General features: G+C 44.9%; 1 protein-coding gene across 2 annotated transcripts in view; it reads right to left on the reverse strand.

Annotated features, from left to right (window-relative positions):
- The window catches only part of OTUD3 (OTU deubiquitinase 3), a 28,938-nt gene extending 15,383 nt beyond the window's left edge, over positions 1 to 13,555 (reverse strand). Inside the window, exons 1-3 of one of the 2 annotated variants that reach the window (XM_070600749.1) lie at positions 13,147 to 13,555; positions 6,082 to 6,230; positions 1,890 to 2,002 (exon numbers count right to left, since the gene is read on the reverse strand). In XM_070600749.1, the coding sequence (XP_070456850.1) occupies positions 1,890 to 2,002; positions 6,082 to 6,230; positions 13,147 to 13,361 (477 nt within the window). In that variant the 5' untranslated portion in view covers positions 13,362 to 13,555. The remainder of the gene's footprint in view (positions 1 to 1,889; positions 2,003 to 6,081; positions 6,231 to 13,146) is intronic. The other variant, XM_070600757.1, reaches the window with a different exon arrangement.
- Between the last annotated feature and the right edge of the window lie 2,209 nt (positions 13,556 to 15,764).

Consider the following 15,764-nt stretch of genomic DNA (forward strand, 5'->3'; position numbering starts at 1 on the left):
AAAGAAAACAGCATTCTCCATCAACCACCTACTGAGAAGCATGAACCACAAACTCAAAATCTTCCACTTTAATCAATTTCAAAACAAAATTATATGTAGTCTCGCAGTACTACTGCTTTTTACAACCCTGGAGGCATTACTCACAAGGCATTCTACGTGAACGGTGCCCCTGGAGCACAACCCTCCAGGAATGGGGCTCCACAGTCCTGCAACACAGCAGCCCTAAGCTCCAGCCTGCATCTACTCCCAAAAGACCACTACCTCCACGAAACACGAACGTAATTCCAAATCTGTCCCTTAGAAAGCCCGGGAACTATCTATCTATTTGTTAAAACCCCAAAACATCAGTACCTCCTTCTTGTTTTTATTGAAAGTCATAGGTGGTAAGATACAACTATTAATTTAAACAATATCTGTGGTCTAAAAACACAGCAAAAGTCAATGGAACAAACAGGAACCACACAGGTCTAGAAGTGAGAACCGTGTAAGTTTTCCCCAGGTAGAATATCTGGGTCTCAAAGTGCAGAGAGTCCGGTTTTGACATACAAAATAGAGATGGCATCACCACTTATCTCCCAGGAAGGGTACTGGAAAAGGAAACTAGCTTATTAGACTCTGAATGACAGAATCCCTAAAGCTCTTACATGTTTAAGTAATAATCATCTACACACACATTATGAATAGGAAAAAATAACTGGAACAACTGTCACCATATGGTTAACTGCGATGTTCATAGCAAGGGAGATTAGAGAGGACTTGCACTTTCTATGTTACACGTCTGTATTGTTCACAGAAGCATATATTCTATTTCTAACCAGGAAAAAAATGTAGGTTTCACTATCTCCACGTTGTGAGTATAAGCCTACTCATTATTCACAAAAACGCTCTTACCCATGACAGTAGCAACCAATGCAATTTCAATTCTCAAACTTTCTAAGATGCTTCATTGGGGTGAGGGGAGATGGGGAAGATCCAGGGGACAGTTCCATTACAAAGTAAATATGTTTAGGTTAAAAACATACTTTCAGTGTTTAGCTAACCATGAAAGAGAGTACTACAGAAAAGTATTTGAAAAAAAAAATTTTAACTATGCAGAATTATCTTCCACAACTACCTAGATAAATAATAAACTAAAAAAAAAGTTATCGATGGAGGAAAAGGCAGGCTATGATTACTAAGCTGGCATCGAGTATTTTCCTTCAAGAATGAGGTCAGTATGCTGCATATTCAAATGATTTTGATGACTTGTGGTAAAAAGTGAAAATTTAACGACAAAAATTTGGGACAGTGAAGGAGGTAACCACTATTCTTGGCTCAGTGACCACCGATAGAAAGAAAAAGCCTCACTAAAAATATGATAGCTCTCCCCAGCGTCACTGCACCCAATAACATGGCCCCACAGAACACCACGCACAGATATTGTTTCCCTCCTGCTCACTGTGCCCTGTAAGGGAAAATTCAACATGTTATAGTGAATTTGGTCTTTGTTTCCCTCCACCTAAAAAACACATATGAACACCAAGGGAACAGTGCATACTTCAAACTGGAATTGTATGCACTAATCTTTTAAATTCTCACTCAGATATTTTTACAGAATTACCTAAAATATTTCCAGATTAGGCTCTCTGCCTCCAAATTATCCAACTAACTGACTGTTGAATAATATTTCTGGCCCTTTAAAGGTTTCTGTATTATACTTCAGACTCCATTTGTACACAGTGCAGGGCTGAATTCCAAGCCCCCATAAGCTTCCGGTCTTTGGTTAGGCTTGTAGTCCTAGTTACTGTGTTAGAGTTCAATATCACAGGTCAAGCTCCATCATCTTAGGACATCCCCAAAGCTAGTTTACAAACAAGAGCTTGAGAGAAATTCTTGAATAAGTGACCTACCTGCCACAAAGGGGCGTTAAGTTGATGAATCACCACATTCAATTGATGATTTCTTGCAAAGGCGACAATTGCATCATTGCCAGCAAATGTACCAGACTTTGCCAAACTGGCCACTGCAAGGAAATGGAGAGAGAGTGAAATGAAGTCTTTACAATGGAAAAATCCAAATGCAAAAAGCAAATGCAAAAATTAGTATTTATTTTGTTCCAAATAATGAGAACTGAGGGCATACATTTGAAAAGTCCATTAGCTTTGTCAGAGTCTAGGAATTTAGCTGGTTGAACAGTACATAGACTGCTACTCAGAATTATTAATAAAGGATTAATAAATCCATCATTAATAAAGGATTCATTTATTTACTCCTTCAATAAATATTTACTGAATGCTTCCTATATGACTAACTCTATAAAAGACACTGGAAATGTAACAATAACCACAGTAATCATAATAGTGTGCATTAATGAACGCTTATGTGTCAAGCGCTGCTCTACTCACTTCTCACAGATTATCACTTTTAATCTTCAAAATAACATCTTGAAAGAGGTATTATGCACACCATCTTACAGATGAGTAAACCGAGGTACAGAGCAGTTTATAACTGTGCCCAAGGTCACAGAGCCAGTACACAGCAGAGCTGCGATTTCATCCCAGGCAACCTGGCTCCCAGAACGGCTCGTGGCCACTCCATTAGACTGCCAGTCAGTCTGCCCTCAAGGAGTTTACAACTGGTGGGGGACAAATGACAAGAAAACAGACACAAGTGCTGCAGGAAAGGAATGTGGAGTAAAGAATTTGGCCTTGCTCAAAGAGAGGTCTGGCCTTTGTCACTGCTCCTTGGAGATAATCTCAAAACTCTTGGAATTTCCCAAGTGACAGCAGTGTCTTTGTTATTCGTGGTGGGCCTCTCAGCCAGACCTGACAGTTCACGCTAATGAGGTGACTCCTGGTGGGTCTCTCTGGCCCTCTGCTGTCGGAAGGACCTAGGGGGCTGCAGGGCCAGAGACTGAGTTCAACCACTCAGGCGACCAATTCATAACATCTACATTATGAAGCCCCAATAAAAACTTCAGACACCGAAGTTCAGGTAAGCTTCCTTGTGTACTGTCTAACTCTTCCCAGACTCCACCTTTTCGTTTATTTTGATCTGTATCCTTTCCTTGTAATAAACTATAACTGTGAGCATAACAGCCTTCAGTGAGTTCTCTGAGTCCTTCTAGCAAATTAGCAAACCTGAGAGTGGCTTTGGGAAACCCCAAATTTACAGTTGGTGTAAGAAGTGAGGGAGTCTTGTGGAAGACTGGTGCCCTCCAACCTTACACTTTGGCTGACTCCAGGTCAGGAACATAAGGCAGTTTGGTAGAGGGGAGGGGAGGTAAGGTGTATCAGATAAACTTCTGAGCCGAAACAACTAAGCTGATTCCCAAAGGACAAGTAGGAACAGCCAGATAGAAGAGGAATAAATGACCTTCCAAGCAGAGGTGAGAGAGAGAGAGAGAAGGCCGAGCTTGTGGACTAAACAGTGCGGCAGGAACTCAGAATGCTGAGATGGCAGGGTGGGGGAGCAAGAAAACGTAGTGGGAAATGACCAGAGATGAGGATAGAGAAATAAGACAATCACAGATCACAAAGGGCTAGAGTTTGGACTTTATCCTGAGGTCAATGGGGAGCTGCCAACAGGTTTCAGATAGGGGAACAGCGTATTAGACGTGCGTTTACATTCACCACTCTGGCTGCAACATGGAAAACAAACTGAACGGGTCAAGAGGCAATGCGGTCAGTCCAAAGAATATGCAAGAAATCTAGGCAAACCGCCACAGAGGCCTGATTTTACAAGGTGGTAGCAGTGAAAGAAAAAATATTGAAGTAGAAGCAATGACACTAATGAATGCCTGGGTTTGAGGCAGCCTTAAGAACATTCAGCTTTCTGATCTGGATATCTGTATAGTTGGGGGGAAAGAGGTTGCTGATTCTCCAAAGCCACAGTCTAAAGGAAAAGAATAATCCTAAAAGACAGCCAGATGCACGGGTAATCAGGTCCCGAAGAGTTAAGTGAGCCATTCATTTATTCATTCAACAAACATCATTGCCTACAATGTGCCAGGCATTGCTGTGTTGGGGAACAGCCATAGGCCCTGTGCTCAAGAATCTCAGTGTAACAAGGCAGACAGGGACTAAAAACACATAACTCTAAGAATGATAAATGTGGTAAGTCTAGCCTTCCACTGGCACACAAAGAGAATGTGCCGCCTTCTAGGATTCTTTTCACTTCTGCTATGGCAGTCAGCGCCACTTCTCCTTCTCTGATGCTCCACTTCTCACGTAGCACCAACCAACCATCAGGAGTGCACAGAGACGTTTCAAGAAAACACCTTCCCATTGTACCTCTAAAGTGACGAGCATACTGGCGAATGAAGGTCTGAGTTCCTTGTCCTGCCATACCCCCAGATCTACCACAAGACTGTCAGTGAAGATGTTCAAAGCGGAATTTCATGTCACCAACTAAAAACTTACTTCATCCAGAATCATATTTTAATGATTTACATAGCACTAAACTAGAAAACTTGCCTCATATACCCACATTTAATTTGTGAACTGCTGACCGTCTGGTAAACTGTGTCTATCCACTAGACAGAAAGTGATCCAGGAGGAGGGGCCATCAGAACTCAGGGACTCGTATAAAGTACTCACGGAGAGTTCTGCTGCTGTGTCTCTTCTGCTGCTGAGGCCTAATGAAGGAGTTCTTTCACAGTGAGGAATGAGGAAGGCTCTGGGATCACTGATAGATCCCCTGCCAAATGTCTACCTCCTGCTGCCCCCTATTTTGCTCACAGCACAGCCACACAACGCATCATCACAGTTCAGTCAACGACAGACCGCATATACGACAGTGGTCCCATAAGATTAGTACCATACAGCCTAGGTGTGTGGTAGGCTATGCCATCTAGGTGTGTGTAAGTACCCTCTATGATGTTCACACAACAACAAAATCACCTAACAACACATTTCTCAGAACCTATCCCCATCGTTAAGTGACGCATGACTGTATAGCCACCTAGCCTTTCCCCGAACAGAAACTTCAGAATCACCTTTGTCTCCTCACTCTCCCCTCCTCCCCACCTTCAACGAGTCCTGTCAATTATGCTGCCAAACTGTGTCCCGGGCTGGACCCTATTCATTATCCCTAGTAGCTGCCTTGGTGGAGAACATCTCATTCTTTCATATGGCCAATGTGGAGAGCCTTCTAACTCGTCTCCCTTCTCAGTCTCTCTCCCCATCCGTTCTTGACAGTTTGCAGAGTTAGCTCTCTAAAACACAGGAAATAGTCTCTTTCCTGATAACAGACAGATAAGACTGTGAGCCCTGTGATGAAAATGTTATTGCAAAACATAAATGTATCAGCACCTAGCATAGTAGTTCCTCAGCAAATATTTGTCAATATTAAAGTTTAAAAGCTCATCTATATTTTCTTACTAGATTTGTGCCTATTAAGAAACTAATTAAAATCACTAACTGACTAGCCTCAAAGAAAACAGGTTGTGTTTGGGTTTTTGATGAGAAATTAAAATGACTCTATTGATCTGATTACAAAAGTAATACATGGTCATTTAAAATCAGAAAAATCTGCAGAAGATAATTTAAATACTCAAGGTCCCACTATCCCCAGATGGCTAATACTTATTAAGAGCTTATTTAACTTGTGTTACTTAATTTAATCTTCATTTAAAAACCCTGTGAAATATGTGCTCTTACTATTTCCCCTTTATAGAAGAAGTTTAAAGAGAATGAGTGGTTTCTGAAAAATAAGTGGAGCCAAGAATTAACCACCATAAAATGTTAGTATCATTCCAAAATTTCCCTACTGTGCTTCTGTGTGTGTCTACCTTTTAAATATAGGACCAGCCTATATACTCTATTTCATAGCCTGCTTTTCCTTCCACTAAATAAGAAGTCATGAATAGCTTTTCAGATCAATTAACATTATCAACTTTATTAAGGGCATACACATCTAAACCTATTGATTCCTAATTGCCTAGCATGCTGCCTATTACAGAGCAAGCAAATAAATATTGTTGAATAAATGAATGCCATAATTTGTGTAATCAAACCCCTGGCTGGGAGAGTGGGGGTTCTGATGGATTTAATTACCCAATGCATTCCTCCTGGAGGATCCAGTGTTCCACGGTGAACCTACCATGTTTCTCAAAAGGAATGTCATCTTCTACAAAGGGCTCAAAATCTTCCCGCTGCTGTATCATGTAGTCCACGGTCTCTTGTCGGTGCTTGAGATGATTTCGTGAGTGTCCCTCCAACTGATCACCAAGAGCTCTGAACAGGCAATTGCTATCAAAACAAAAATGTTGGTCAAGACCATTTAAAAGTGAACTTAGTTCATACAAAACAATGATGCTTCACGCTAGGCCCTCCACGGGAAATCTTTTATAGAGCAGACAGAAAGTCTGCACTTTTCCAGTCCAGAATTCTTCCCAGACACTTAGGGGAGAGCACTAGGGCAGATGTCCAAGCACATCACCTTCACGAGAGCAATAAACAAGGATCCTATTTCCCACTTACCAGCTGGCTGACTCAGAAAGTTATTAAACTTCCCTGGGCCTCAGCTGCCTCAACAAGTGAAGCTGTGACACGTTATCCACCGGAAGACAGGGTCCAGACCTTATAGGCCATTGCACACCTAAGGGCTATGATTCCCAGATCCCCTTCCAAAATGATAAATCCTATCTCCTGCCTCTTTTCTGAAACAAGTTTCACTATAGCTGCCCAGCTAACTAATCATTCATGTAACAAACAATACCCAAAAGAGAGCAATTTGTCAAGCTCCCAATACAAACAACTGAACTCGACATACAGTTTGAGTCCTAAGAACACAGTGGAGAATGCCATGAGAAGGAGGGCACTTGGACAACATGGAGTGACACTTGCAATGACACTTCCCCTCCTTGGCTCCTAACTTCTCACCCAGGGAACCACAATGCTATTTTTACTCCTGCCAAATGAAACACCATTTTTTGTTTTGTTTCTAAAATTAAATACTGGTAATAAAATTTAAGAGTTATCTTTACTTTCAAACCCCTCAAAAGCTTCTAAAAATCCAAACTATATCACAGACACAGAACCCAGATACACAGAGAACGAAACATACAAACACAGTCTGGTATCAGTATCCTTAAACCAAGGAAATATGCCATTCTGAAGGCAAACAGTAGCCCAGTTTCACAGCAAACTGTTTGCTCTTCCACATGAAAATCTGATACTCTAATTCCAAAATATAAACTCATCACTTCCAGAAAGACTTCAGACCTAAATGTGTAGGAGAAAGAGGTTTTTTGTTTTTCAACTGAGAAAAGTGAGTTTTCAACAGGAATTTATAGAGAGGCAGGAATCTCTCCAAACATACAAAGATTTACACTTTTTTTTTTTGCAGGGGCAAGGAAGAATTTAAAGATTAATTTTCTATAAACTAGAAACTAAGAAGCTTTGCCTCAATCTGGGGCAAGATTCTAGAAGGGATTGGAATATAGCAGTTCTATACACTAGACTGAGATGTCTGTTGCTAAAATCTAACAATGGCAGTCTTTTTTTCAACCACAGGAAAAAAAGTAAGCTAAAAGATAAAGCATTCTCAATTTTAAGCTTTTCTCTCAAACTTTTCTTAAGCCTTTTGCATCTGCCACCACTAGTCTATTCTTTAATCTAGTTTAAGGGGAGGTGTGGTTTAGCCCAAAATTATGTATTTAGTTATTTTACATTTACTATATCAAAACTCAGGGTGTTTTACAGAAAGTACCATGCTTTCTAAAAAACGTGTAGTAACACGGGCAAATGCTCTCTATACAAGCCAAAAACTGATAGAAAACTGGGTACATTGCATGAGCTCAACCATGTTCATCTGTGCAGTATATGCATACAGAGAGATACACAAATGTATGCAAAGAAAAAAAACTGAAACCAGCACTTAGACAGCTCTTAGAATGTGCCAGGGACTGTTCTAAACACTTCACATGTATTAAACATGTTTAGTTCTCACAACTCCGTGAGATAGGTACTATTACAATCCCTGTAAGGGAACTTGCCCAAGGTCACAAAACTAGTAGGTGGTGGACCCAGGATGCAAACCCAGGCACCAAAACTTTAGCCATAGTTATCTCTAGGGAGTGGAGTTAGGAGTAACTATTAAACCTACTCTAATATACTTTTCTATACTTACCAAACTTTCCTTGAGCTCACCAAAAATAAACAGTCAAAATGAAATATCAAGATAGACAAATCCCTTCCTCTTCTGACAGAGTTACAAGGTAGTGACAAAGGAAATGTGAACAAACAGCCGACCTGGGTTCCCGCAGGGAGCCCAGCAAGAGCACCCACGGAGAACAGAGCAACCATTGCCCAAAGGACCTCTAAGGGATCAGGCTATTTCCTGAGGCCACAGCCTCACCCATCACACTACAGCAGGGCTTCTCAATGCCCACACTGTGGACCTTTGGGGATAACTCTTTGTTGTCGGAGCCGTCCCGTGCACTACAGGATGTTCAGGAGCATCCTTGGCCTCTAGCCAAAAGATGCCAGTAGCACCACCACGACGTCCTTCCCTGCCAGTTGTGATAACCAAAATGTCTCCAGGCACTACCAAATGTCCCCTGGGGAGCAAATCATCCCTACTTAAGAACCACTGTGCTACAGGGATGTATATAAGGTCTTGCATTTGAGTTCACAAAAACAACACATTACATAAGCAGCATCTAAGGGTTTTCAGTGCCCGACCATTCAGTATGAGACAATATTACACACAGACATAACAAAATGAAAGGGCCCCCAGGCTGCAGTAACAGTAGTAAATGTGCAGGAAAAGGAGGGGGACATGTTTCGTTCTATTCTGAGATCACATCAGCTAAAGCACTGGGTACCATCCTGGTTACCGTACTTGAAGAGAGACGTGTTCAGAAGAGATGACGTGGTTTTAAAATGCATAACATGAAGAACATAAACAATAGTGACGTTTAGCCTAAAGGCGGCTCAGGGGGACACGACAGTTGCCTCCAACAATTTGTTATGGTGAAAGGCATGTTATACAACGAAACTAAAACTAAAACATGGGACCTACTGAGACAAAGATTTTGGCAAATAAAAGGAAATTTTATTTTAGCACTACAGACTGTACAGACTCAGGGTTTTGTAAATTTCTATTGGCCATCCTCAGGAATTGTCAACATCTGTGCTGTAAATTATAGTAGCCACTAGCCACGTGTGACTAGTGAGCACTTGAAATGTGGTTAATCCAAACTGAGGTGTGTTGTAAGTGTAAAATACTGGATTTTGAATAGTATTTTTAAAAATGTAAAATATCTCATTAAAAACTTTTATATTGATTATATACTCAAATGGTATTTTAGATAAAGTGGCTTAAAATATATATTAAAATTAGTTTCACCTGTTTCTTTATGGTTCCCTCACCACCGGAAAAACATTAAATTACGTATGTGGCTCCCATTTTATTTCTATTGGACAGCGCTGGTCTAGATCACTAATTCTCAAGCATAAGCCCTGACTAGCATCACCTGAGAACTTGTTCACATTGAACATTTTGGGGCCACCCCAGGCCTGATGAATCAGACACCCTGGCGTTGGAGCCCAGCAATCTACTCCCTCCAGGTGGTTCCGTTACATGCTCAAGTTTGAGAAACACTAGTTGAGAACCTAGACTCGAAATAAGTGGTTTGCAATTATGGGTGCACATTAGAATCACCTGTGAACCTTTTACAACATGGTCAATAACCAGGCCCGGCTGCCTGGGGTTCTGGTGCTAGCTGATCTAGGAGAGAGCCTAGGCACTGTACTTCTTTCCAAGTTCCCCAACGACTCTGTCGTGCCCTCAGCGTTGAAAACTACTGAGCTAGACACAAAACATGAGGCTGCCGTACCGCTGATGCAGGTAACTAATGGATAATTTGATAAGACAATGTATGAATGCCCTTCCATCGCTAAGATCCTATGACCACAAACACAAAATTAAAAAATAAAACAACTTTTTTAGAGAAAAATGGCTAAAATTAAGCATTCTTTAATGTTTTAATTTTAGAACACTACTAATTAGTAATGTAATTTAGGGCTACATTTAGCAAGATACAACTAAATACAGTTCAGAGATGCTAATATTGTATTGCCTAATCCTATTAGCGATTCTTTTCACCCTATAGCCAATCATGTTTTTAAGGACAATATCAAGGGTAAAACATCTTTCTTGTTTTGGAATTGAATCCAATTTATGTGGGTCCACCCTCCAGACAACACGACAAATATGAAGGCGACCCATGACGCATCACAAAACCCCATAGTAGCTCCCTGATTAATCTATGCTAAACTGACCCATTCATGGAAAGGCTACATTAGAGGATACCAGCTAATTTATCCCCAAGCACCCGGAGGTTCCAGAATGCTACAAGAACCCATCCTGCCAACAAGGAATACGCCTATACAGCAAGATGCTCTCTCAGGCTACTCAATATTGTAATCAGACCAGAATGGAAAGACAGAAGAGCGGAGACTGTCAACAATTCTTTTATACTACCATAACTTTATTAGATTCCACCAAGAGTACTCAATAAATATTAATAAAAGAATCTGCTGATACCTGCCAACTGATCACATACACAGGAAACACCATCCACTGCAGTGATGACTCCCATCATCACCATATCCAAAAGCGCCACGATAGTAAAGAGGGCTGAACCCCGTCCATCTCCTGGTACCCACGGCAAGACCTCGTGAACAGGAGGTTAGCTTCGTGGAGCTCGTACAAGAGGAATTACCATTGTCGTTTTATCTAACATTGTCCAAAGAATGGAGACCTCAGGAGTGAGAGACATGAGCATTCCAGTCAACGGGGCCCCTGACCTCTACCCTTCTACTCTATACTCCTGTCATCCTAAACAACCTGTAGATCTCTCAAAAAACAACGTGCTCCTGTGTCTTTCCACATACTACTCCTCAGCCTAGACGGTCCTCTTGGCATATTCCCACTGCGCCTTCATGACCCGGTCTGAGTAAGACCTCCTCTGAGGGGCATCAGCACAGCGCACGTTCCCATGAGTATCTGCTGAACGGAGAAGAAGGCCGCCCTGACCACTTCAGGAGAGTCAGCCACTTCCTTCTCAACAGCACCACTATAATCAGGCACCGTGAAGAATTCATCAAACTGTACTTTAATTATCTATATAATCCATTCTTAGAGTGTGGCCCAGTTTGGGGGAGGCATGTCTCTGAGACCCTTTCAGGGCATCTGTGAGCTCAAAACTAAGATGTTTGTTCTTTCTCACTCATTCTCTCACAAGTGTCCAGTGGAGTCTTCCAGAAGCTACCTGATACCTGAGGTTATCGCTCTGAGAGCTAATGGAACGTGTGTGCATTTTCTTGTGTTTTAAATCTTTCTGTTTTACTTTCTAATACAGTAAACACTGGTAGCTATAACCTACATAAACAAAAGGTCTTTGGAGTCCTCAGTAATTTCTGAGAGCGTAAAGACTCCTAAGACCAGTGTCTGAGCCCCGCTGTTGTATGTCTCTCTCACTAGGCTACGAAGTCTGTAAGCATCTTAGTCATCAGTGAGCTCCCAGCACCTTGCTCAACCAACCAGCGTTTGCTGAACAACTGAAGAAGCATGCTGTCTTTGAGGGGAGAACACAGGTAGTACCCTGAAAGCTTCCCACAGCATTAGGAACGCTCCCTCAAGATTTTACAACTGCTTGTGCTGCGATTCCTGCCCGTAAGGAACGTCCCGTTGAGTCCTGCAGCTTCCCGGACCCCCCGACGTTGACAATACCATGCCCGGTAGAGCAGACACATGCAATCCCATCATTTGCAGGGACAACCCCACCTTAATCTCACTGTAAAGTGTCCAACTGGTATTCTGATTTATACAGCAGCTTCTTGTGCTTGTGAGTTTGATTAGGATCAGTGAGGCCCTGAATAGTTAATAAACTATATTTGACGAAATCAAGGCACTAAAGCAAGACCCAGCAAAGCAAGCCTTTAACTGGAGTGACTCCACTAAGAAAATGTCCCTGTGAGAAGCCCTCCTAAGGGTCTAATTGGCCTCCCTCTGTGATATTTTTGTCATTCATTCATTCAACAAAAATGGACTGAATGCCTTCAACGTACCAGGCACTGTACTAGGTGGTGGTGAATAAAATGCAATCGTGCTCTAAATCCAATGCGCCTGGGGCATTGGGCAAATATATGTAGGAAAGGTGGGAAAGGTAAATTAGGGCCACTTCACAAAGTCTTCATTGATAAGCTACGATGTAATGTGAAATTACAGAAAACACTTTTTCCTCCCTCTTTTCCAAGCTTAATAGCTAAGGCAACTCCGTATGGTCCTTAGCTTCATCTTATTCCTCCCTCCACCCTATCTGAGCCCTCAATGGAAGGGAGGAACAGCAGCCAGGCAGTTATTACTTCTGCCTCCTCCGGAGTGACATCCCAGCCACCAGATGCCCTCTGACCCACCCCGCAATGGGGATGCTAACCGTTCTCTGCCCCCGCCCTACCTTTTCCTTCTTCCCTGCGTCCACCTGCATCCACATCACCTTTCCTGAGGCCATTTTTCCTTCCCTTCCCCCATCCTCTCCCTCCCACCCCATTTCTTTATCTCGTGTTCCCTAAAAAAGCTGAACCTGGATTCCAGTCTAAGCCCCAAGCAAGCTTGGGTAAGCACCCTTACTTGCAAAAGAGAAAACTGAGGCCCAGGTAAGTAAGGATGAGAGAAGCTGGCTGCAGCTCGGTAAACAACAGGCCCTCACGGCCCCAACATCCCAAGTGTAAAAGGAGGGCTGGACCCAGCAGGAAGGAGGCAGAGCTCGGTCCCCGGCGGGGCCTCCGCCTCTGTCTACTCGTGTGATGGTCGTTCGGACTGCTCTACGTGCGTCCTGTTCTTGGAAGGGCTGGCCCCATCCCGTCCCTTCGGGGCTCGGCTCAAGCGTCACCTTGCGGAGAGGCCTCCCTGGGCACCCGTCTAAAGGACACCAGCTCCAGCATCCTATCTGTGGACCACTGGCCAGTCCCGAGCGGCCTCTGCCAGCATCAGGGCAATGGGGATACTCGGGCGTCCAGAGTGGGGGCTCGCCGCCTCGCCCGCCGCCGGAGCCCTGCACCGGGCAGCGGCCGGAATGAATGGGGACGCGAGCGGGCGACGGTCCCCGGCCCGGCGCGCCCCCGGCGCAGCCCCCGCGCTCCCGGCCCGCCTCACCCGTCCCCCGGCACCTCCCGCAGCTTCAGCCCCAGGGCCTGCAGCTGGTTGGCGAAGCTGACGAACTCCTCCTCGCAGCCGCCGCCGGGCTCCGGCCGGTTCCGCCGCTCCTTGGCCAGGGCCCGGCGCGCCGCCCGCTCGTCCCGCTTGCGCTCGGCCTCGGCTTTCCGGCTGCCGCTGCCCGGCCGGCTCTTGGCCGCCTGCTTTCGGGACATGGCCGCGGCCCCACGGCCCGCAGCGGCAACACGGAACCCCGCAGGACCGCCGGGCGGCCGCCTCGCACGCCGAGAAGGCGAAGCCGCGCGGGCGACGGAGCCCGGCGACGGCGAGGTGACCACCGCGCCTGCGCCGGAGCCGGGCACCCCGCTCACGTGACGGGACCCCGGCCCCACCCCCTTCTCCCCCGGCACGGGCTGGGGGGTGGGAGGGGTAGGCACCATAGAGAGCTCACCTGCGGGAGCTAGAGAGGCACCCATCTTCGTTTGTTCCGGTCTGCCACCTAGCGGTGGGTGGTACCCAAAGTGAGGAGCCGGCGAGACGAGAGAAACAGCAGAAAAAGATAAAGGAGGGAAACGGAGAGTGATAGGAAAGTGGGAGAGGGGAGCAGCGGCAAGAGTGAGGAAACAAAGGAAACAGCATTTTAGCTCTAGTTGTGAGCCTACAGTTGGAATAGGCGCTTTCACGTCGCTCGTTCTTGTTTAATTATGCCAAATTACGGGAAGTTGAATCTGAGAGGTTAAGTAATTTTAAGAAGATCACACAGCTCAGAAGCAAAGTTTTTCCCGGTTCCAAAGCCCTTACACCTTGTTTAATCCTGCTCTGCTTTACCTCTCTCCCAACCCGCGTAACTCGGGGGAGAGGTAGCCTTTGTCCAAAACTTCTGGCTCCTCTGGTCATCTTGAGTCTACCCTAGGGTGACCAACCTAGGTTTGCCTGGACTTCGAGTTTTCTGGGATACAGGACTTTCAGTGTGAAAACTGAGTGAGTCCCAGGCAAGCCAGGATAGTTGGTCACTGTAATCCATACCCCGCTACTCTGGTACCTGCCTGGTCAGTAATCCCCTCTCTCCTACAATAACCCCCTTGTTAAAAGGCAAACTGAGGCACAGTAACATTTTCAGGAGTTTATTTGAGCCTACATCGATTGGAACCAGGCAGTGCCAAGCCAGACGTGGCTAGGAGCAGTGCACCAACAGGAGCTGGGGTAGAGGTTTTCAAAGAGAAGACAGAAGCAAAGCAAGGAAATGATTTGATTGGCTATAGCTTAAGCAGTTGCCTTATTTGGAAAACCTAGTTGTTTGTGATTGGTTGTTATTAGACTTCATCTTCTCAGATTCGAGTGCGTTGACTCTGGCTCAGGTTTGGTTCGCTTACCTAGGCTACAAGGCATCAGAGCCCCCCAGTCTGATGGCCTCGTCGCTTAGTTACCTCAACACCCTCTTCTCCCGCATCCTGGCTCCTCTTTCTTAACCCTCTCTCTTCCCGTGGTGATGCCACTGGCTTCTCCTCCTCTTGGCCCTCTAAGCAATCTCTTTCACCATCCCTGCGAATGTGCCTAATGTTTCTGCCCTTGTTGATTTATTGTCTCGCTCTCCCTACAAGTTCCCCTTTGGTAATAGTCTCTACTTCCTCAGTTTCAACCAGCATCTGTATTTATCTTCCATATGTAACTCTTATTTCAGGCCCTGTGCTAGGTGCGAGGTGTTCCAGTGAACCAAAGAGACGTGGCAGTTGTCCTCAGAAACCCGATTCCAGTGGGACCTATAGGCAAGGACACGGAAATGACAATGCTGGATGACAATGCTGGATGACAAGCACTCCTGGGGGGGGGAGGTACAGGGTGCTGTGAGGGGAATTGCAAAAAGGCCTCCCAGGAGAGCTGAGTTCTAAGCTGAAGCTTGAAGGGCGAGTAGGACTTGGCCAGACGAAGAAAGTTCAGAGAGAGGCTTGTGTATCCAACACCAGAGCGTGGTTTTGAGGAACGGAAGGAAGTGCAGTCTGACAGGAGCACAGGGCTTGAGCCATGAGGCAGGAAGTGGGAGGAAGGCCCAGCTCTCGCCCAATCTCTTAGGCCATATGAAGGGTTCTAGCCCAAGTCCTTAGAGCCACGCAGAGCCATTGAAGGGTTTTAATTAGGGGACCGACATGATGAGGCTTATGTTTAGAAATATGTCTTTGGTTATAGTGAGGAGAATAGGTTGAAGAGGTAGGAAGCTGCTGCAGATGTCCCAAGACAGATGATGGTGTTGGTGATGCTGCATCTGAGATGGAAGGGAAGAGAAGCAGATTGGAAAGATAGATTCACGTGCTAGTAAAAGTTCATGAAATGGGGGGACAGCCCAGAGGTGTAGTGGTTAATTTGACACACTCTGCTTTGGTGGCCTGGGGCTTGTGGGTTCAGATCCCAGGCGTGGACCTGCACACCGCTCATCAAGCCTTGCTGTGCCGGCATCCCACATACAAAATAGAGGAAGATTGGCACGGCTGTTAGCTCAGTGGCAATCTTCCTCACCAAAAAAAAAAGTTCATGAAATGGAATTGGACTGAGTTGTTGTGGAATGTAGTTCCTCAAGTTCTTGCCCTGCAGATCCTTCTTTCATTCGCGGAAAGAAAGAGCAT

This window comes from Equus przewalskii, chromosome 2, assembly GCF_037783145.1.
Source record: "Equus przewalskii isolate Varuska chromosome 2, EquPr2, whole genome shotgun sequence".
Taxonomy (NCBI): Eukaryota; Metazoa; Chordata; class Mammalia; order Perissodactyla; family Equidae; genus Equus; species Equus przewalskii.